This window comes from Aphelocoma coerulescens, chromosome 7 (assembly GCF_041296385.1).
Source record: "Aphelocoma coerulescens isolate FSJ_1873_10779 chromosome 7, UR_Acoe_1.0, whole genome shotgun sequence".
Lineage (NCBI taxonomy): Eukaryota > Metazoa > Chordata > Aves > Passeriformes > Corvidae > Aphelocoma > Aphelocoma coerulescens.
Genome location: NC_091021.1, coordinates 14,448,777 through 14,473,209, shown reverse-complemented (window position 1 = coordinate 14,473,209; position 24,433 = coordinate 14,448,777). Strand labels below are relative to the sequence as shown.

Sequence of the window (24,433 nt, the reverse complement as noted above, 5' to 3'; positions counted from 1 at the left end):
ATAATTATTTTAAAATCTCTAGCACAAACAAGTCTATTAAAAACCACACAAATCCCTTCCAAAATATTCAGTACCCTTAAAAAAGAATAATTAATATTTTTCCCAGAGCCAAACTACCACATCCCATCAAAACATTTAGCATGCCACAAACATTTAGTTCTCTATTGCTTTCTTCTATGAATGTCATTCAGTTTCTTTATAGATGGTTGCTTTTCTCAAAAAAGTCAAGATTCAGCTATCCTGAAATCCATAGAGCTTAAGGTTTTGACTTCTCAATAAGTTACTAATATTTATACCAAGTGCTAAATAACATTCCCACGTTATTTTACGCACTCTTAGTAGCTTTTGGTTCTTCACATCTGTGACCATCCTGTGCACTAGAAAAACCATCAGCTGGACAGGACAGTATGCTGCCTTGTGAGAAACGTAATTCTTTTCAATAAAATGAACCAGTAAGTTGACACAAGCAGAAATAATGTGAGCCTGAAACCTTACCTAGGAACTGAATTACCCAGGAACATAGCTTTTATTAGTCTACAGGGAACTACAGCTTTCTATTCGCAATAGCAATGGTGTCCTATGGCTTAGAAAGGTTAAATCAAATTAGTATTCTGTGAAAAACAAACCATGTCATGATACCAAGAAACATTTATTCTTCCTATTTCTTAACATTAACCATTTCAATGTGTAGAAATAAATCATTACTAAAAAATGAGGCTTCACAGCACCAAGCCTGACAGAGCGCAAGAAGCATTTGGACAACACTCTCAGGCACATGGTGTGACTCTTGGGGATGTCCTGTGCAGGGCCAGCAGCTGGACTCAATGATCCTTCTAGGTCCCTTCCAACTGAGCTTATTCAGTGATTCTGCGAAAGACCGGTAAGTCTCTAAAAGTGATGCTATGCACCTGTTCATCATGAAATCAAAGCAAAAGACACATTTTATCATATATTTGGAGGAACTGTAGTTCATAGTTTAAAAAAGCTGCTCATTAACCCAACCAAAACCTTTACTGCTGTACAAAAGTTCTCAATATGTTTGGGTTCATTCAAGTCAATCAGCACAATTTTCCAGCCCATTTCACTGTACACCTGTGCAAAGCACCAGGAGAACCTGCCCGCCACAGTGCACCACAGTGCACAGGCAGCAACACCAGGGCAAGCAACAAGCTTGTGGCCTCTCATACACCTGCACCAACACAGCTAAAATAGCTTTGGTGACCTCAAAGTTTATAATCCATCATTCCCTAAATGCTTTTAAAAATAAATAAATATGTAGATGAAAAAAGACTTTGAGGAATTCACTATTTTAATGTGTACCAATTACTTTTCATTTCCTACTCAATTTAATGTGGGTCCAGAGATTAGCATTCCTTATACTTTTATTAGAATTTAACAAACTCAGTTTAAACTAAAAAAAAAAACCAAAACAAAACAGATTTACAATTTTCAGAGTAAGAACTGGTTTCAACCAGTAACAGGTTATAAAAAGAGGTGTGAATTTACTAACTGGAAAACACAGTGAGGAAAAGAAAGCAAGAATTCAAAATTTCTGAAAGCATATAGTAGTCAAAGACTAAAAATATTCTGAGCAGTATTAAACTAAGCTCAGGCCACTGCTGCATCACTGCTGATGTGGCAAACAATATTTCTTGGGAGAAGGAGGAAGAACTATGCATTTTGATTCCTTAGTAAAATAATTTAGTAACTCACCAAAACTCAAACCATTTATTCCGTTTCTCTCCTAATGGCCCAAGAAAACAGTCCCCTGCCCATCAAAGCCACCACACAACAGCACTTACACACAAACACAGGCTCTCTCCTCTCCCTGTACGTGAAAACAACACAGCTTCTATCCAGGAGGAAGCATGTGCAGTCCATCAGCTTGTACTAACATCTAACAGCCCTTTTCACTGCACAGGGAGACAGGTGACAGATGGCAAAAATATTCAACTGCAACTGTAAACTATTCAACGCCACCAACTATCAAGGCCAGCACATCCAGTCCAACCACACTTAACTTAGGTATTTATTTCCCCTTTGCTAGCAAATAATGGCAACAGTGATAGGAGTTGCTGGAGGGTTATAAATATGCTGGTAAACAGCAGGACTGCTGTGCTGTCACAGCTTCACAGGCGGTACAGACAATGTCAGTCCCTGATATGGCCATACGCCTGCCTCCCCTGCACTGTTGGGGCCACACATACAGCTCGCTTGCAGCTGATCTGGAGGAGAACTGACACAGCAGAAAAGGTTCAGCAGAACCCACTCCCTGGTTAGACCGCCTTAACAGTCACAGGCAAGCCTTGGAAACACACCAAGAAGATACACACACACACTTTATCAAAACACAAAATATAATGGAGAGTCATTTCCACCTCCGGCAGGAAAAGGATATTCTCTTATAGCAGCAATACGCATCACTGCCAAATTGCAACAAATTCTGGGACTGTTGTTACACTTGCATTTTAAAGCTTCGAGCTAAGATTACTTTTGGTTATGGAAAACGTTGCACCTGATTTAAAGAATATTTGGCAACATACTTATGTATAGAACCTGTTAATCCAAAATATTCAAAGATATTGTGAACCAAAATGGAAAATGCGTATCTCTTCAGTGCAATGGTCTTAAATTAATGACCTCCTTCTTTGCATTTATATACCAGAACTATGTGTTGAATAATTTTAACCTACAGTGAAATATCAGAAAGAATAACACAAAAAAATATAAAGTTAAGATTTCCGTAATATAGTGACAAATGCTGTTTCCTCCCCCAGTTTCCAATTAAATATGCAGTTACAAGATATTCCAGCTGTGTTTTAGCATCAAAGATGCAAGATGCGTGCAATGGCAGAGCTGACCTTGCTCAAACGATTTTGTGCCTCGCATTTCTAGGCTGGGGTTTTATTTTTTCTTTCATTTTACATTTTTAAAATGTTTTTAACTAATCTCTTTTACAGACATCACAAATAGAATGGAAAAAAAAGGGGGGGGGGGGGGGCAACACTTAAGAAAAGTACTTAGAAAAGCCAGTAATTACATGGTAAGAGGTAAGTAAATTCCACATTTTACTTAAGTTAGCAAGGTAGATGCAGAAACTACAAAATGCATAAGGTAAGAAATGTCATCTTTGTTTAATATTTGCTTTTTTTCTCTGAATCCTTTGAATGCAGATAAGAAGATAACTAAATACAAGTAGCACTGACTTCTGAAGGACTAAAAGCAGGTAGCCACTATTTATTTTCCCAACTAGCCTTGGGTAGAAAGGCAATCACCTGTTTTGCAAGGACTCTCCTTGCAGAGCTTGTACTGAAACAGAGGTTCCTGTTACCAGAGAACATCATATTAACACCTCCATTTGTACATAATTACCCAAAACTTCAAGACATCTTTATTAGCCTCATGTTTAATGTATATCAGTCTGAATATTAATCACATTAATGAAGTTTTTCTTTGATTGCTTCCATTTATTATTAAAAAGAACACTAGAACAAGAGTGTATGTGATCAGCACTAAAACCAAATGTGTGAATATTAAGAGCAGTTCTTCTGTTCTTCTGTATTTCTTGATAAACTCATTGGGACAAGCAGAATATCCCTACCCTAAAAATGTGCCACGGTTGCTGCACATGTGCACAGTCCATTTATAAGCAATGAGCTTGTGTTGGCAGTAGTAGTTCACGGCCACTCTCCAAACATATGTTCATTGCATTTCTTCTCATAGTAACTCTAAATAACCTCTGTCTGGGTAAAGGAGAAAGGGAAGCAAGACGTGAGTATCTGAAAGCTCCCTTAATGTGTGTGTGCATTCACCCTGGTGAGGGGTTCATCCTCTCCCGCGTAGATTCACCACACATTTCCTCCTTCTTTCTTCCCAGTTTAGTACAGACTTTTCTATACCTCTGGAATATTCCTGACATTGTCACCATATTGCATTATGCTACTAAATATGGAAATGGCTGTGAAGTGGTAGTATTGTTTTAGGGGTTGCATCTGAGAATTATGAGACCTGAAAACATCTTGGATAATTACAGTGACACTACACTGGGATAGTGCCATATTTTTCCTTTGTTCTACTTCTTTGTTCACCATTCACAAACTTTTTGCTATTAGAAGCCTAACTCAAACACAAAAGATGGCTTCTGAATGGAAATTGGAAAGCAGCAGTCACATTTTAAATGTATCTCAAAGTCACACTGGCCATTGTCACAACTTCCCACAGAAGGGATCTTCTTCCCCGCAGTCTGTAAGGGCAAAGAAGGTCCCATGCCAGTAAGGAAGATGCTAAAAAGTACTGCATCTGTTATTGACCTCTCAGGTGCACCACTCATTAATGCCTCCAAGTAGACTTATGCCCTTTTGAAGTTATTCTTCAAGGTATGGCAGAACAGAACCTTAATCAGCAGAGATGTGCATTCTGCCATCTGCCTGAAAGACTACTCAGACTAGATTTGACAAAGCTGGTAGTGATGAAATAAAAAAATCCAACTGAATTTCACTGGCTCTTTGTGCTTTGAAGCAACCATCTCCATCCACTACATTATCATCCCACTTGCCTCAGAACAGGACCTGCCTAGTAACAGCTCTATGCCAGGCTTCTCACTAGGGCAAACAATTATACAAGAAAAAGTACTGGGATCTGGGACCAGGAGAAAAACAGCAAAGGGGAGGGGAAGAAACCCAAACAAACCAGGGGGAAGAATAGGACTTAGAAATCACAGTAAGGAAGTCTGCGAGTGCAAAGATGACTACAACAGAGGAGACAGTACAACTAACTGGCAAGGAGTTTTAGTTGGACAAAAAGCTCTCATATGCGGAACAGGGCAGAAAGATTTCAGAACACTGGCTGATTATCTAACAATGCAACCATAACAGATTATGATAAATAATATATAAATTATGTTTTTATTAGAATGACAAGGTATATAATATCATTACCATAATAAAAAGGACAAAAGGTGACATTAAAATTACACAGGACATCCCAACTTCCTCAGAAAGTGTCTGTAGGAGGCTGGAGTTTTTAGATTGTCCTTACATTCTTTGCAGATTAGAAATCACTTGCTGTATTTTTAAACTGCATTAAAAAAAAAAATCACAAACAGATGCTTAATTCAAGAGTGAGCACATCTGAATCAGAGTGGCCTAAGATGCATGAAGCCAACATCATAGCTGATTTAATTAAAAGTCTGATGGAATTATAGTGTGCAGGAACCAAAATCTACAAAGCAAGGGAATCAACATTCCTAAGAAAAATTTTTGTCTTTCAGGTCAACAAGAAAAGAAGAATGATGTACCTTTCAGGTCAACAAGAAATGGTATATAACATGGTTCCTTTACCTCCAGATGCTGACATATTTTCTGAATCTTTACATCATTAAATCACTATCATCTGTCTTCCTGAATGTAGTTTCAGCTTCACATGCATCAGAACAGTAGAAGAAATGCTCACTTCAAAACCCAGCATGTTACATTTCTATTTTCACAGCCAAAACTGAGATGTATTTGAGTCCTGAACACTCTCTCAAAATTATTTGTGTGTGCTCTAATTTCACAGTACTAAACTTCGTTTTCAATATTCATTATAGGGAAACAAGCTTGCAGATTTGACAATAAAGCTACCTTGCTTTATTTTCAATATTCAACAACTTTACAGATACGCTTTCACTTCTGTTTTCAAACAAAGGTTTGAATGCCGTGTGAACAATAACACCTGGAATTGTATCTAAAAATGAAGAGACCACCAAAACAAATACATCATTTTCTGTGCTGAGATCTGCCCTATGCTGCCACAGGAACTGTGTGTGTGCATGGTTGTGATGCAGAAGGAATCTAGTTCATGGCTAGAATTTTTACAATTAGTTATATTACCGGATGACAAAAATGGTTCTAATCTAACAGACATACCAGAGAAGAGGAAAAACCAGAAACAGTTAAAGACAGTAAGAAATAGTTGACACAACAGGAACATCAGCACAGACCTGCAACACAATCCTACAGTCAACTGACCTAACACCTTGCTACAAGGAAATGTCCCATTTCTTGGGACTGCTTCACTTATACAGAGGCTTATCCAGTGTTACAGCAAGCTGATGAGATCTAAGCAGCAAAGAGGACTTCCATTTCATCATTTTGTTGAAGATATTTCTGCTTGCAGGAGGTCAGACCAGTAAGTTCCATGCCAGGCCTGTATGGTCAGTAGTCAAAAGTGGAAGGTGCAGCTGTACTGTAACAGTCACAAGCTGACCAAACATTATTGTCAGAAAATCAGAAGGCTCACCAAAAGCACCTGAATCAAAGAGCTGTGAAGCCTAATTAGCCAACACAAAGATTTATAAATACAAACATTTAATTTTGGAGTGTATTAGAATGCCTGATATGAGCTACTCCGTGATCATATGACACAAAGGGATCATTTAATGCACTCTTTAAAACGAAGTTCCTGTATGGTAACTAACACTCATCCCACATATAAACAACCAGAAGGGAGGATCTGAAGACATATGGAGATGAAAGAAAATTGTGGTTTCTGTTTGTGCCACAGCTGTTGTTAATCTATTTGCAATCAAGCCAATTGCTGTTTTGGTGGCTGTTTGCTTTGTTGGGCCATGCAGGGGTGCCAAGAGCTATTGGGGGTGGGTCGAGGCAGAGATACGGACTTAAAATTTAAGCAAAACAATCACAAGAGCAGATTACTTGCTTTTGGCTGTTTGTACTCCTCTGGAAGACAGCCAGAAAACTTGTTGTCAAGATACATGCAGAGCATTTTGAGCAGAATATCAGGGTATTTAAGAAAAAGCAGTGAACTAGTTCTAAACTTTTATTGCTAAATACAGACTACTTAAGCCCAGTGAACATTATCCTTTTTGTTTTGAAGTTGCCAAGTTGCATTTTGTTGCTTCAGGCTTGCCTGAGCTCTCTCCACACTAGAATGTCTGTGAATTAAAAAATAACCACAAAAGTTGTTTTGCAGTATGTATTAGCAACAGAGACACCTGACACCTCAGCTACTGAATATTCAAAGCTCTGAGCTTGGACATGAATCTGTTTGTCCTTCACCCAGCCTGTATTTTCATCAGAGAGATTTATAGCTTGCTCCATCCCTTGTACTCTAGTTTCAAAAGGAAATACATAAAGAAGATAAATTCTTAGCAAATTGAATGACAATTTGGGATCTCTTAGTACATTACTGACCTCTTTCCTGTAAAGAAAATAAATTTATAATCAAGATTTGTACATACCTGTCTCATTAGACCACTGTCTTACTAGGATATTCTCCCCCCATTACATTCAGTCAACATTCAAAATGTTATAAAAAAATATCCCATTACTTACTAGTTTGTCTTCAATACAACAAGAGAACTTATTTTATTCAAGGCTACTAATGCCCTTTAAAACTACTGAACAATCCCACATATTTTTCACAGTTAGGTTTTGGTTTTTTTTGTTTTTTTAACTAGTGAATGGCAATAGGAACAAAAGAACTTCTAGTTCAGTACATTTCCTTTTCAACTAAGGTATTTTACCTGCTAATATGGCTATTAAGTATTTTTCAAGAACTTGAACACTTTCATAAATCTGCAGAAACAAACAATAAAATTCAGCCTTTAAAAGCACCTTGGATAATCAGGAAAATCACGTAAGTAAATGCAGAAGTTCCTGGATAGAGCAGGGGTGGAGGAGCATAGCACACAGCAAAAGCATTCTTTCTACATAGAAATAGTCACATACAGTAGAAAGAAGCATCATCACCTTGGTCAGCAAATGAGAAGGCTTTCCTGCAATGTTTCTCAGAAGAAGGGAGGTTTCCCTGTCCAAATAGGAGTGCTTGTGCAGAAAGAAAGAGAAAGAACATAAGTCAAAGAAGTCAGTATAGTAATTTTATGGTGTCTTGATTACAGAAGATATAGCAGAGTTTAAAGGAAAAAACCTTAAACCATCACTTTTTTCCCCTCCCATAAAAACATGAATATTCCCAAATGCTACAAGCCTGATACACTGATGTAAAAGCAATTGTGCTAATAGAAAACACTGTTTTAAGCTTCTCCTGTACAAAATGTCACACAATAGAATTAAGAAAACTTTTGCTTACCTGCCACTGGTTTCTTTTCTGCAAGAGAAAACTTATTTGTAAAGACATTTAGAACTATAAAAGTAAGAAAATATGCACTTACAATCTTCAAAATCCTGTCCAGCCTTCTAAAACTCAACATTCTACTTATAAAGCCACTATAAACTGGTCATCTGGGAGACATACTCGTTTTATGCTTCCTACACTGGTTGTTGCTTCATTCTTAAAGAAGAAAGGTATTACCATAACAATAAACCAACCCGACTTAAAATTCATGTCCTTTTATTTAAAGGACTGAAGTCTCTCTTCCCTTGTATAGCCCAAATTATAAAATTACAAATCCCCGTGCTCCTCTTGGGAAGATAAATTAGCAGAAAGTGTATTTTCGTGTGTTTTCAAAATGGGAAGCAAAATCAGTAGAGGGGAAGCAACCAGTAGAGAAAGACAGAGATCAGTTAATGACAGATCCGAGAGTGATTATCTTCTCCAGCACCTGCTACAGGCAACAAAACCATCATCATGCAGCAATTTTCAGAACCACATAGCCAAGTCTGCTACAGAAATTAGACTAGCACTGTGGCACTTAACAAGAGCATTTAAACAACTTAAAAGAGCATGAAGTATATCTCCTGTGTACCATCACTGTACTGCAAGTTTTGCCCCATGTGGATGCAAATGTCTCAGCCTTTTTTGTTCCAATGCTATACAGAACAAGGCATGACAACTATACATGCCTACTATACTTCTGTTTAGTAATTAGCAGTACAGAATCCCACCTCTTCTTCAGTGCCACAATAAGGTATAGTCTGAAAAAAATGAAGAGCCCATGTCTACAGCTTCATGCAAGGCAGTATCAAATAGTCTGGTGAATACAGTTCCTGTAGGGAGAGTTTACTTGATGTGACTGCCACATACTGGGATGAACAATTAAGGATCTCCAGGAGGCTTTAAAAGTTACACCTGAGGAAAGACTCTACATAGCATTTGAAGTTAAACCCAGGCTCCAGGCAAGCTCCACCTGGGTATTTAGCCACTAATATAGACACAGGTTATGTTACAGAGTAAATGAAGATTTTTCTGCTTGCATATTAATTACTGTCTGTATTTACATCATATGTTTTAGAAGCCCAGCAGTGCTGCCTAGCTCAAGCCACACTGCTGAAGGTTTGTAAAACCTGGTATAATTATTTACAGTCATACTGAATTGTATCCTTTCTTACACAGAGGCGCTAACTTCCCACAGAGTCAGTTTAGGATGGTCTCATTACAACATATTGCTACACAACTTGCAGAATAAAATGGTTGGCTCAATCCAAACCCCAAAAGTATACATAAAAATCCAGTGACAAGTTCAAGGAAATTCTTTCAGGAGTTTCTTCACAGAGTTCTTGTCAGTCATCATGGACTCTGATTAATATGGATCACTTTCTTGCCGAATGGAGCACTGCAGTAGAAGGAACATTATAATGTACGCTTGCAGCCTCTTCCTTAGAGTATACTCACCATCTGTCTTAGCCTATTAGTCAACAATAGTGTCAGGATAAAAAGAGGATATTGAGTATCTCCTTAAAGGAAATACTATTTGCTGGAGAATATTTCTCCTACAGGAAAGGCCAATTAACCTTCTTCCTATCTTGGTCATCTTGGTTGCTGTTATCTTGCATTTAACTACATTTTCTCTGACAAGGAGCTTCTATCCAAAAATGGGAATGCCATATCCTTCTTACAACATAATAGCCACTTGAAACTTTGATGATGATATTTTATGAGAATAGGGGTTGGCCAGTAAAATGTGGAACATCAGTGTGATGACAACTACCTATGTGAACTGGAGCTGCAGAGCTCACATGCCTAGAAATAGGAAGACAACAGCTCTTTTCCAGACATTTTTTTGTGCATGGCTTCTTCCTACCCTATAACAAATTCTGCAGTACTGCACATACCCAAAAGCTAGAAGGAGCAGAAGTAGCAAAGTAACAGGAAAGCCCAAGTTCTAGAAACTATAAGCTCAGCTAAATAATAACTACATGCACATACAATTTTTAAAATATTTGGCATGCACAAACCAGTAGATAATAAATTAAATTTCATTTTAGAGCAATGTGTTACTTTCACAATCCTGTTTTAAAGCATTTAGTCTATTTTAAAGAAAGACTTCAGCTCACACATCCAGCTCTGAAGATAAACAGATATTGCTCCTAGAATATCCCACTGTTCAGGGGAAGATAATATTTTATTATTTTTTGGTAGATAGTACAACCACAGAGGACCACACAGAGGATCAAAAGAGCCCACTCTTCCCCTCTACTTAGGGACTTGAAATACGTACCAAAACTCTGACAATATAAATGTCTGATCTTGCCAAACAAATTAACCTACTTTTCTGCCCCAAGTACTTCACTAGACTAAAAAGAACAGCAATGAAATCCAGGAAAACAAAACACTAATTACTCCTAGGGAGACATTTCTAGTCTTCCACCATGAAAAGCATCTGTTCTTCCACCTGCTCCCATTGCAACAATGAGAACTCAAGCTCTGGCAACAAAGTCATCCCTCCCCCAGTGCCTCACCTTAGATTCATTTAGGATATAAAACCAATTCCAATGACATAAACTAGTATGTGTCCCTCCCACTCCTGCAATGCTATGCATTTTTCTATCCTGTTGCAGTAAGCTGACGGCTTCCCGAGTACAAGGCCATCATTTCTCATATGGGCTATTTTCAGTTCAAAAGGTTTTTTTCAAATTGTCACACAACCAGAATTAAATGCAGTTGGAAGGTAAAAGTAGTCTGAAACAAAAGGGAAGTGTCAAAATTTGACAACAGCTTCAGAGAAGACAAAACCATGCAGTCCTTTACACTAAGCATAAAATTGTAGAAGAACCAGATTGTAACAGTGCTGGAAGAGTATTTATTTCCTGCATTCACTAAAATACTCAGTGCAGCTAATTCAACATGATTAAGACCAAGTCAAAGATTTGATGCCTAATTTACCAAATTCTTTGAAAGATCACATATTTCTAGGTCAGAATTTAGGGGGGCAAACACAAAGAGTATACAACATGTGCACAGTCTAAAGCTACTTACAATTCTTTACTTCTACTAAGATGTCGGGTTTAAGTTGTATTTTTTATGTGTAGTATAGCTTTCTTAAAATCCAGCCATTAGTAACAGCCATGCCTTGTTTTAAGTTTTTGTATAAAATTATTACTGCAAAAGCTCATTAAAGTTATTTCCGTTATATGTATTTAAAAAGCTCTCTTAACTAGACATTAGCAGATGTTAAAATTTTCTACTAGAAGGGGATCTATCTACTAAAAGAATTTTAAAACCAACACTTATACTTTGATATTTTAAATGATTATTAGGGAGCCCGACTCCACTCAGGATTCCCAGTTAATCCAGCATCACTACTACTCAGGCAGAACTCAAAATACCATAGGCCAGTGAGCATCCAGGAAGGAAAAAGTGATAGGGATTTAAGAGGACTCTTAAGAGGCAATATGACATGTTTCCTTCTGTCACATGGAAATTGTCAATGTAAACTCTCTTACAAGATTTCACATCAGGAAGCTGGGATAGGCAGTAACACTGTAGCCCCAAACTCACTGAGTTCATTTCTTTATACAATCTTCAAAAAGTACTCTTCTTTCCCTAAAACAAGCTAAAATGCAGCCTACCATCAGGTACCAAATATGTTTACAACTTTTCTGTGCCAAAATCACTTCTTTTGGAGAAAACTTTAACACAATCCATAGGAAGCTATTCACTTCTGGCTTAGTCCTTCCTCATAATATGGAACAGACTTCAAACTAAGTTGCAGGAACTCAACCCGGTTAAAAGTGAAAAATAATGAAAGAAAACATATCAAAACTAGGAAAACCGTTTTATACAAGAAGTAGAAGCAGACAATGATGACTGTTTTGAACTGTGTCATATTTTAATGCCCAGCAGCAATTATTCCAAGTCACACTGAAAACCATGGATGTTTAATAATAAAAAAATCCTCACAATGCTATAAAAGATCTGCTGATTGGAAAACTAACTTTCTATAAAATTAAATGTATACCTTTCTCATGGGATCCAAAACAGCCATGCACAAAAATCTTTTGTGCAAAAAGATTTTGTACTTAAAAAAATTCAGATACGATTATCAAAATATCTGAAGTAAAAAAACCAAATAAATAAGCCTACTAATGCCTCCATAAGAAACTTTAGCTTCTGTGGATAATCAACAACACAGAAAACTAGATTTGAGTAAAATTAGCATTAACACTTAAAGAGTTCTAAACTCTGTTAGGACAAAAAAATTAATAGTGTTCATGTACAGTTCATTCAGCAAAGACAGCTAGCCTTGATGTTTCTAAGAACATGGACTATAGTCTTGCTCCAAATGATGTTTTGGACTTCAAAGATTTCCTATATCCTTTCTTTGAAGACAGAAATGTAACATCCACTACCTTCAGATCTAAATACCAGACATTCATGGACCAGCTGCTGAAAGGTGCATTTCAGTGCATTTCAGAAAACTCAACACACTACTTAAATACACAGATAGTTTTTTCAATACTGAAATACTTTTACACCCATCACCAATCCTATACCTACAAAGCATGTTTGCTAAACATGATAGAACAGATGGCCTACCAGGAAATGAAAAGACCTTTCACATTTTCAGAATACAATTCATTGTACAAACTAAATGACCAGTAAATGCTCTACATGGCCAAAACTTCAAGATTTTCTCAGCTATTGTCCTTGTCAGCTCCATTATGTAGTATTCACTGGGTTGTTTCAATTCTTGAGATTAAGAGGTCTTGAGCTGAAAGTCAGTTTCAAAAAAACCCCAAAACTGAAATGATTTCCAAACTATCACTGAATTACCCAGCATATTAGATTTATTTTTTACAGACAATAACTGACAGGTGGATTTTAAGAAAAGCATTTAAGAAGAGGTGATAAACTGAGCTGTCTAGCTAGGGTCTGATGCACAAAGGCCAAGTAGCCCATCTTGCCATGGTAGCAGCCCACTGGTTCACAAGTAAAATGCTGTATTATACATGGTCTCCTCTCTTCAATTCTACTTGCATGTTTTTGCAAAATCTGAACACTTATCCATTTTCTTGTTATGTCTGATTATCACTTAGTACAGAAAAGTGGGATCAATTCAGATTCAGTCTCATCACTAAGAGACTAAGTTGTATCTAATTCCTCTGATTTTAAGGTAAAGGCTGAGAATACAGGCATACAGAGTTAGAAACAGTACAACACAGTCTGAAAGGTGTCAAATATGTTCTTTACACTGACAGTTTACAAATAATGATCAAAAACTCGGGTGGGAAGTGTAAGAAAAAGATGACCTGGTGATCTTCTGAAGTATTTTATCTTACTATTCTAATGCCTTAAACATGTTAAATAGAAAACTTCCTTCCTTGTTAAACACTATCTGTACATTCAAAGACATCATTCACTCAAGGTATGTACAGCAGAGTAACTTACCTTAGTACATTAAAAAAAAGGCAGTAAGAGCACATTGAGGACTTGTGCATGTAATTATCTTGCCATGTGTTTCTTGCAAAACTCTTGAACAGGAGCTTAACAATAAATACACGTGTTTAATTAAACCAGCTGGTGGCACTCTTGTGCCACTATTCTGGATTTAATATCACAGTTGAGAAACACTACAAAAGCCTTTTTAAAAAGCATTCTCTGCCCCTAAGAAACAAACTAAAAAATCAGGGAAACTCAGTATACAGTGTTCACTAGCGAGCTATATGCTTGCAAATCTTTGTTGAAAAGATTACTACAGCTTCCATTTCAACTACACCCCTACACTGAATTCTTTAGATTCCAGCTTCAAGAATTAGAATCCACTATTTTCAAAAGAGAACTCAAGAATTAAAGATTAAAAATAATTTTTGTAATTTTGACCCAAAGATGGGAAAGGAGAGCTGAAATTGGTTTTTCTGATCTCTTTGAGATTATGTATTCATATGAAATTTATTCATATCCACACTTTACGATAAACATCTAACTAAAAATATCAATTTTCTGCTTTCCTTTGCAAAGGGGGTTGTTTAGCCTAGCAAGAAAGAGGCTCAGGGGACACCTCATCACTCTCTACAACCACCTAAAAGGAGGTGTAAACAGGTGGGTGACAGTCTCTTCCTGCACGTAACAAGAGATAGGACAAGATAAAAGGCTTCAAGTTGCAGCAGAGGAGGTTTAGATTAGTACTAGAAAAAATTTGTTGAAAAAGGGGTTACAGTTTATTCTTATTAAAACCTCAGAAAAGGAAAACAGACATTGAGAGACTGAAGTAACAGCATTGGGTAACAGCTGCCTGACCTCTTCACACACAGAATCACAGTGTGGGTAAGGCTAGAAGGGACCACAGTTGGTCATCTGGCTAAACCTCCCTTGCTCAAGCATAGTCATCCTAGAGTTGCTTATTAAAATTTTGAACAAATGATACTACTAAGAGAAATTTTCCATGATTTGTTACTGTTACAGGGTGATTAGTCATCTACATTAGACAAAGTATTCCTGTTGGGGTTTTAGGAGCTCTCCTGGTCTTTTTTTTCTGTTAAAGGAATTTTCCCTATACGTGTTGCTAGGGGGACAAATGGCTGGGTACTTCAGAAAAACAAAGACCTACCCACTGGCGGTGGGGTGCATCTGGCTACTCTTTTGTTTCACCTGGGTGTGGGGACAGTCGGTCTCCGGCTTTGGACAGAGAGGGAAGCTGCTTTCTTCGGCTGCTTTTCCTTCTGCTGGAGAAGCCCTGGGATCCCAAGGCCCCCATTCCCTGCCCTGCTGGGAGCTGGCCGTGGCCACCCTGTCCCCACTGTTACTTCAAGCCTTTGCTACACTGTAGCCCTGCTCACCCTGCCTGCCCAGACCTCCGGGAGGTTCCCCGTTTGGATACACCTCGTCTGCCATCCGGGATTTGGGCTCGTCCCTGCCATTGCAGCCTGCCACTCCAGCCTGCTGTTCCCGAGGGTCCGGCCGGACACCAGGATCGGCTGCCCAGGGGTTTGCGACGCCTTTGTCCCATCCCTTCCCGGGATCCCAGGGCACCGGTGCCGCTGCTCCCCGAGCTCGCTCTGGAGCGCCCCCTGCAGCCGCGGGGGAACCATCGCACCTGCCCTGCTCACCGGGAGCCGCCAGCGCCCCTGCCGGCTGCGAGCGGAACTGCACCCGAGGGGAAAGGGCCCGACAGCCGAGAAGGCCGGGACTGGGTTTGGGATTGCTGTTACTGCCACAGTTATTGCTGTTTGTTTGACTGGTTATACACATATAGATATATAATAGTAAAGAACTGTTATTCCTATTTCCCACATCTTTGCCTAAAAGCCCCTTGATTTCAAAATTATAATAACTCGGAGGGAAGGGGGGTTGCATCTGCCATTCCAAGGGGGGGCTCCTGCCTTCCTTAGCAGACACCTGTCTTTCAAACCAAGACAATTCCCAAGAAAGGAAAGGAAGGTGTGTGTCATTTAAAATACAGATGTTTTTAAAGACCTCTGCACATCCGACCAGGAAATAGATTATTGGCAGGAGCATCATCTAGGTCCTGCTTTGTGCTTTCCTATGAGGAGATAGCTGAATTTGTCTGAGATTAAGCCTTTAGAATTAAAACTGTAGTCTCTAAGTGTCAGCGAAGCCTTTAAAAAAAACCTCAAGGCTGCATCCTCTCACAGAGCACTGGCCAGCCCTTCAGCTGGACTGCACACTGCTACTCTCAAATGAAAGACTGGACAAGATCAAGAATGCCTGGTTGCATGGTGGGAGAGTACAGCAGCCTTCTTTAAGCTGCAGTGCCTGGCTGCTGCAAAACATATTGGAGCCAGACAAGGGAAGGGAGAACAATTAACTCTGTGCTCAAGTGTGCAATTATTCTGTGCTCAGGAGTAGCCAACCCTCCCTCCTAGGACTCCTGTGACTCCCATGTCACTGCAGGCAACTGTAATAAAAAAAAATTAAATCTTAGCTTACAGCAAGTATTTATTAAATACTGGGGATGTTTATAATTTCATGCCAGTCCTGGCAGACTAACCCTGTTGAAATTCACTGTAATTTAAGTAACATGTCTGTGACATCTCAAAGGAACAAACTGCTGCTCTGTGTGCATGAGGTGCACTCTGTGCTAGTCCATCACCCTGCTGAACACAAGTTACTTGGAGCAGGACAGAAAGGATCGCAAAAGCTGGTGAACATTCAGTTCAAGGTTCATTTCACTACTGCTTTTTAGAAATGTAAGACTAAACCGCTGCAAGGAGAGGCAGTCCTGTCATTCCCCCAACCATGTGCTCTCACATCTCATGTGGACAGCAATTTTTGACCATGTGGTCCAATGGATCAATGAACAACTAATTCACAAGGATTATTTTCCAGGGAAAGCTGCTCCAAATCACTAGGCAGCTGCATAAGCAACAGCTCCAACCCAAGATGGGGCAAGGCTGCCCAATTCATCAGTAGCATGGATCTAAAGTAGCATAAACCAAACATGAAATCTCAAATACAGTTTGTCTGCAGGGACGAAGTTTCAAGAAAACCCCAAGAAAAAATAAGATGGAGTATATTTTCAGAGCAAATGGTTGTCTGATCAGTCTAAAATAAGGTGCATTAAGTGGAAGACCTAAGGAAGAAAGGGAAAAAAACCCCCGAACTATGACTAATTGATTCCTAACTGCATGACTTACAGAATGTCAGAGACTTCATCCTGTGAAGGGCTCTACCTGTAGCACAGAAAACAAGACATCAAAGCAGCTAAGAAACCTAACAAATAAGAGTACATATAGCTTTAATTGGTTTTGTTTGAATTTACTGCCTTATACCCTAAGAAGTAACTGTATTAAGAAAAATTTGATTATAGGGCTGTTGACTTTTACACTACAAATTCCCTCCGAAATGACTGTAGACACCAAGCCCTCGAGAGATCAACCACTATAAAAGAATGGGTATACACAGCTGGGGAGTTAAAAGTCACAGATCTACCCTATGTGTTTAAAGCAGGTAAACCACATGAATGGAATAGAACCTGCATTCACAAAGCAAGGCACTGATGTGGCTGGTCTAAAATACTGAATAACTTTTACAAAAATAAGACTAATAGGTGTCCAACACAGGAAACTAACCAAAGCTGTACATTAGTTAACTAAAAATGAAGGCTTTTCTTTGTATTTGCAGACAACTTTTATTATAGTATAACAAACTAAACACTAAATACTGTATTATCGTAGAACAAACTAAACTAAAGCAGTGTGCTCAAAATGGACACAGCTAAAAGGCCAGTTCTCAACTGCATCTCCAGAATATGAAATCTTATTTTTTGGGGGTTCAGACTCTTTGACAAACCTCACAAACCCCAGTTTTCATGCTATAGCTTAGGAATATATGTAACTGGGGAAAACAACAAATTCTTTTCTCCTCTTAAGAGTTTAATGTTCCACAACTGGTGGCTTTGTTCCTAATTTTTGTCATCTGTCCCAAATTTCTTTTTTGGCAACCTGAAACAAGAACAAGTAATCTGTTCCTAACTTCCTACAGATTTAGTATTATACATCCCTAATCTAATCAAATGTTGCAGAAAAAGTAGAGGTTTGTCTTTGTTTTAAGCAGAATGGTGCATCTACAAAGAAACTGGCTGTTTTAAAAGCTCCATTAATTAATCGTCACTAGTAGAGTGATATCTTTACTGGAAACTGCAACCAATGCATACAACTCCCCTGCAGCACACTTCTGACAAAGGTTGGTAATATCATAAGGGCAAGATTTTGATTTCTCAACTCATGTCTAGTGAGTAGTTCCAAAAGTGTGCTGCCTAGATTTATTTGGTCATTCATCTATGGTATTTTTTCTCTTGCAGATGAGTCTAGTAAGACAAAGAATCTCTGAGCAACCATTTTCTTGGCTTGTCTGTATTAATGATACATTTTTTTCCTCAAGAAATCCTTTCATAAACACAAGTATTTTTCTAAAGTACTGTGGAACAGGCATAAAAGCAAAGAGATTCATTTTAAAGTGTGCTTATTTACCCAGCATTTGAGACAGCAGGGTGAGTCATGCAGTTGCTTGTCCACAGAAGACTCCATCCTTACAGAACAACCACAAAGAAGAGTATATTTAGGTAGACACAATGCCTTTGGTGTTCACACTTACAGTAATGAAGTACACCCAAACTGTAATTTTTGAGTGGATACCAGCCTTGCCAGCCAGTGGTGTAAAACAAGACACATATTATATATTATATATATACACTTGTTATACATATATAACAAGTCCATTTTCCTGTTCCTTCCATGGAGGGAACTTTTAAGTTTATTCATCAGTGTGAGGCAAAGCTGACAGAAGAGAAACTATTCTTACATGTTTTATAATTTCTGTTACACTTCAATTAGTTATCTCCCATGAGGAAAAGCTACAGGATAAATTTTAAACCACAGCTATAAAATAAGTCAAATACACTGAGTGGAGAATCAGGATTTACCAATGCAAGGATAATGTTTAAATTCTTGTTTCCCTTTCATGTATTTGAAATCTATATACCCCAATTTTTGAAACGTACCATTCCATGCATGTGCAGTAAACAAAACTTTTAGAATGCTTCCTTTGGATCCCAATTGAAAATGCTTTAAAAAAAAATTAAAATTATCCCTTCCCATCATTTGCTTTACAGATTTCTTAAGTATAATGTCAAAAAAAGTTTATGTGCTAGTTTTGCAGGCATTGGGAAGAGTGTATTAGCAATCCTTGGGTTCTAGTGCATCACATGACAATTATGCATAGCCAAGCACATTTGATTATGTGTTTGAAATACATAAATATTGTTTATATTTTATAAAATCATATGTTTATCTCAGAGAATGCTTTGAAAGCTTCCAAAAATCTGGCAAATGAGGAGTCATTTTACATGTATTTCAAGAACATTTGAAAGCTGGATGGCTCACACTTCTTATGCCAACAAAACTGGAAGCCAAAGTAACGCTTCAGGATGACAGATACACACAATTTTCCCTTACTGTTGACTTTTTAAAGAATACTTTGTGACTAATAATTGGAAAAAAAGAAAGCGGAAGAAATGGTCTAATTGTGTTTCAAATTAAGTCTTTCCATTGACTATTGTTAGCTTAGGAAAAGGGGAACTGGAAATGCTCCAGAACAGACTTTGTGTACTAAACTAAGGACATAACACAACTGGCAGAAAATGAAACGATTTTTAAAAAAAGTCTTTAGAAGAAACACAAACCAAACCTCTGCCATGCCTTGTTAGTTGCTTATCTGTGACTACTCTTACAAACTGGAGTCTAACATCCTTCACATCTGCTAACCACACATCACACGGACCATAAGGAAAACTACTCAAACTTTAAGCTCCCAAAATACAAAAGCTAATAATGCTCTATTCCTGCAAGAGCTAAAATAGACCACAACTCTTCTTTAAATCACCTCCAAATAACACGAGATTCAGCAGTCCAACTCTATTTTAAGACAGCGTTGCCTAACAAAGACCATATATATCATCACTTTATTTCTCTGCATACGTTAACTGCGTTTTCATACAATGCAACACTTAGCAATACCACATAAAACATGACCCTCAATTATTTTAAACGGGTACCAAAGCTTCTGTGTTATACCACTGCACAGGCAAATGAAATGCTAGCATTTCCATGTAAGAACTATGGCAAAATTGCTATGAAACACAAACTGTATTATCACTTACATCCATTTCAAGTTTTCCATTTTATCCCACAGGATCTTTTGGTGAGTACAGATTTATTTATGGGTGCTGAGCTTACATGACAATTGCTACTAACAGTCATGACTCCAAAGCTCCCTTGTTTACCCTGAAAGAAACATTAATGTTTACACTGCCTTCTCTGTCAAGTGAAGCAAAAACCATGTAGCTTTATTGCACTGGCACTCTCTTCTCATGATTTTTACTCCTCATGCATCAAGTATAAATCTACAATGAGTTTAAGTAAAAGCTAAAAAATAAAATGCAATTAAATCATGTAGTGTTACCGACTGCTAAATTTTGCATTATCTTTGTATGTTCAGAAGCTCTCAGCTGTGCAAACTGGGTTACAGACATAAAGAGCTCTGGCATATTAGGAGGGTGATGCTGAACTGTGCCAGACCAGATGGCAGACTTCAAACTTATCTGCAACCTCTTCACTGAGTATGTGCAGGACAGTAACAATGACTGCCCATGAATGGAGCCTTTCACCCACCAGACACAAACAGCTACATAAGCATCATCAACACAGTTCTCTACTCTCTCCCCTCTGCTTTCTTCTCCTTCTACTCTAGCACAGCTCACTGAAAACAGAGACAACTTCTTGCTGGCAGAGGGACCAAAGGAAGAAGAAAAAGAGAATGTGGGTGGAGGCAACAAGTTAGTCATAGAGTCATCATTTCCCCTACCTTTAATTCATGCTAGTACTCCACTAATCTGGTCTACATACAAGTAAAGTACTCCCCCTACGCCCCCCCAAAATAACATTGTAAAGTGTGTGTATGCCACATTACACAACCAGAAGTATAGAAAATGAAATGCAACCTACCAATTTAAGAAAGAATACTGTTCAAGCAAGGATCTGTGAAGCCATTTTGTCAAAGATAAATTTCAATTTAGCAAAAAATTATGGGGGTTAGAGTGCGGTGGAAATAACTTTTTTTTTATTCAACAATACTTAAGGAGATACTAAAGACAAGAATATAAGTGCAGTCAGAAAACACTCAGTACCACCAAGACAAGGTCTCAAGACTACAAAGCAATAATCTTTGAAAACATCGACATTTGCAATGTTTAAAGAGATAGTACTAAGAAAGGAAAGGAAAAAAGGAGGACAGTTAAACCATGATGACAACTAATAAACCCACAACTTTAGGCAACGAAGGGAACTCCAGTCAACTCCTCTGAAAGTGCCATAAAGACAAATTCAGAATAAATACAAGGATGGTCCTGGCCAATACGACCACTGAGAGTTATCATCTGTCATCATGCTGATATATCTTCAATCCCAGGAATTTCCTACAGCACAGGCTGCTAGGATGAAGAGGAAGACAAGACACTAAGGTGCCTGTCCAAATGCTCAGGCAAGAAGTTCTGAATCATCAACTACCACCACCGAGTGAGCTCCTGCTCTCCCTTTCAGCTGCCAGTCCTTGCCTACAATCCTGCTAATGTGCATCAGTCCTCTGAGCCTCTGCAGTTCACCTAAGTAACACAGAATGAGACCCAGAATAGAAGCAGAAAGTTTTGGTGTACTAAGTACCAGTTAAGTCCCAAAGCTGGGACAAGGGAGGAGATGAGACAGTGTAAGGAAGAACTGTGAGAAAGGAAGGATGAGAGGAAAGGGAAGTCATATCCTCCCATTTCTGATGGCTGTGGAATTGCAGCCTTTTTCTGTAACATTGGTCCCTATAACCAGCCAGAGAGTATACTGCACCACACGTACCTTCAGTGGGCCAGTGTACAGCAGTTCTTTTACAGGATATTCCTGTGCTTCCAGGTCAGCGAGCTCTTAAATACAGAGCAGAACTATTTTTTAAGACAGAACACTGAAGTTTTTAACTGCAAAGCCTAATTTCCTTTTTCAGGCAAGCATTTCCTCCCATCAAAATTGTCTTCCATTGTACTTAGGAAGAGCATAACATGAAGTTGCAGCAGAAAGGATGACTTTTTGAAGTACCTATACTGCCTGGAGAAGACAGAAAGTAATGGCCAAAAGGGCAGAGCTGCCAAGACACTGACCTCTTTCGGAAGAGCCACAGCAGCAAAGAAAAATTTTAAAGGTCAGCTCACCTACAGGCAGTCTCAAGTAAGAGAGGCAAAAAGAAGAGCTAACTGAAAGCACTACTTTACAGTAACAAATCTCAAAACAGATCTGCTGTGACTATGAATAAATAGCCTCTCCCACTTTCTGCACAAAAACTGTTGGGTTTTTTCCCTGCATGGACACTAGGACTTCTTCAAAGGCTACTCCCTCAGCAGGATGTTTTCTATTAGAAACAACACCATTGAGTCAACTGTGTGGGTGGGAGGGTACAATTCAGCCCTACTAGTAAAAGGTGTTTTGGTTTACAACCCAGCCAAGAGGATTAATAAACCTTTAAACTAGTTTTTGGGCACCAAATGAATGAAATAGGAAATAAACTGCTTTGTTGATACCCAACGACTCTTCCTAAAAATCCATTTAAAAGCTAAATGTAAAAATGTAAAAAACAGCACCACAGAATCTGTCACAAACTCAAAAAGAAAAGTGATTTCCCTTTCTCTGTTCACCAGTGATGAAAAAAGAAACTTACTTCTCAGTAAGAAGCCCCATCCCATCCCATAATTTTAATAATGAATAGTTGAGTACCAATTCTGTGAACCTGGGGATGACTTCTCAGAGTTGAACACCTTCCTCAGGCTACTGAAATTAAAAAGGATAGAGCCAAAGCAAATAGCATGGCTAGTGGGTGCAGAGATTTCTGTTCTCAACAGGAGAGCAGAATCTGTATCTCAAATTACTGATGTTTTCTGGTTATCCCCTTCAAAGGAATCAATTCTTATCAACTTATCTGGGCAGAGAAACAACAGCCACATCTTTGTATGAGAAGCAATCACTGGATTTGTACAAAGGCAAACGTCTTTGAGAAAAGCTTTTGGGGATGATTTTGAGCCTTGGAGTCAGTGGCCAAGAGTTCAGAAAGCAACTGAAACAGCAACTGCAATACTTGCAGCAATACAGATTAGCTTCCTGTGAAGACAAGGCAACTTCTTAACCTCTGTCCCTTGATTCACCAACATCAAGTTAATTAACGGCAGCAGGTGGTTGTTGATTACTCATGACACAAAGAATTGAAAAAAACTAGGAGACAAGAAGGGCAATTTTACTGATGCCTCAAGCATGTAACTCTCAAAGTAAGAGAGAAAATCTAGAGGGAGACCTGCAAGATCAACTGCAGAAATCATCTTGCATTAAAAAATCAAAAAATGTAACACTCATGCTTTTCTTATGCTATGCAAGCTTGTAGTGGTTTGGTCTAAAATACTCATTACTGTTTATCTTCTGTGAGATAAGAATTAGGAGAAATGCAAAGCAGGCACCAACTTGAATGAATATAAAGAGGTTTATTAACAGACCTAAAAGAAGAAAAGAAAAAAATTATACCACCTTTAGAACTCTCCTCCTCCCCCCACCTTCCTCCCGTCTCCCACTGACAATGTAAAGACAACCCTTAAGATGTTCAGTCTGTTTACCACTTCCATAATAACCTTGTTCAGTCCATTTAGAAAGAGAAGTCTCTTTTTGCTCATGCTATGAAAACAGTATCACACCGAGACAGCCACCCACTTCCAAATATTGTTCAGTCCATTTAGGAAGAGGAGTCTCTCTGCTTACGATGTGAGTCCCTTCCCCCGACTTGCAGCTTTTCCCGCAACTGCTTTCGAGGGTCCACTCTTGAAAGTTTTCTGGGGTACAATTTTAAGGTTGAGCTGTTCAGAAACAAAAAAAACAGAGGCCCTTCTCCTTCCCTGGGAGCAAAGGGTCATCTTCATCTTTAAGACTATCTCTGGAAGCATCTCTAGGAATTGAGGTTTTTCTCCTTTCCTCTTTGGAGCAAAAGTCCTCATCTGGTTCATCTCTCTCTGTCCAAACTTCTCATGAAATTACAGCTGCGGCAGCATCTGCCTATTGCTTATGAGTTGAACACTCCACCCCCCATATCTTCATGAAATTACAACAGGATACTCTGATATATCATAGCTTCACAACAGACTTTCAGCTTTAAGCATCTCCTCTCTCTCTTCCCTCAGGTTTTCAGCTCTTCACAGCAATAAAAGGGTTAATCTCACCTCGGCCTTGCAGCTGGAATGTGGCTTATCGCAGTTGGTCCCCTGACCTCTGCCGGACAGAGGTGCCGCTTTGCTGAATCTCGGCCGCAGTGGGGGGGGGGTTCCGAGCCGCTCCGGCTGCCCACGGCAAGGCAGTGGGGGGGGGGGGGTTCCATGGCTGGAACAGGCCCATGGCTCCAGGCTGGCCGTGGCCCGGCCCGGCCTGGCCCAAGCAGGGCCTGGCCAGGCCCACTGGCCCCCGCACGGGGCCTGCAGCCACCTGTGCCAGCGCCAGAAACGAGAGAGAGCTGAGGTGGGAGTTTGTCTATTCTTAAGTGTGGATCACAGAGGCGGTCACAACTTTAAGTGGCTTAAAGAATTGTCCATACTCAAACTGGCCAGCTGATAGGTTCTATCAGGTCCCAGAGGAAGCTGTAAGCACCCCTTAGCAAGGACATCCCTTCCGGGACTATGCTTGCTAACCTGTGACAAAGCTAGAGCAACTAATTCACATAAATCATCTTTTTA

The 24,433-nt window shown here is 39.0% G+C and overlaps 1 protein-coding gene across 3 annotated transcripts in view; it reads right to left on the bottom strand.

Moving 5' to 3' along the window:
* RAPH1 (Ras association (RalGDS/AF-6) and pleckstrin homology domains 1) overlaps positions 1-24,433 on the bottom strand; it is a 92,188-nt gene that overhangs the window by 27,340 nt on the left and 40,415 nt on the right. Inside the window, exon 5 of one of the 3 annotated variants that reach the window (XM_069022273.1) lies at positions 7,752-7,826. The exons of the other annotated variants lie outside the window; for them this stretch is intronic. Within the exon in view, the coding sequence (XP_068878374.1) occupies positions 7,752-7,826 (75 nt within the window). The remainder of the gene's footprint in view (positions 1-7,751; positions 7,827-24,433) is intronic. 3 annotated transcript variants of the gene reach the window in all.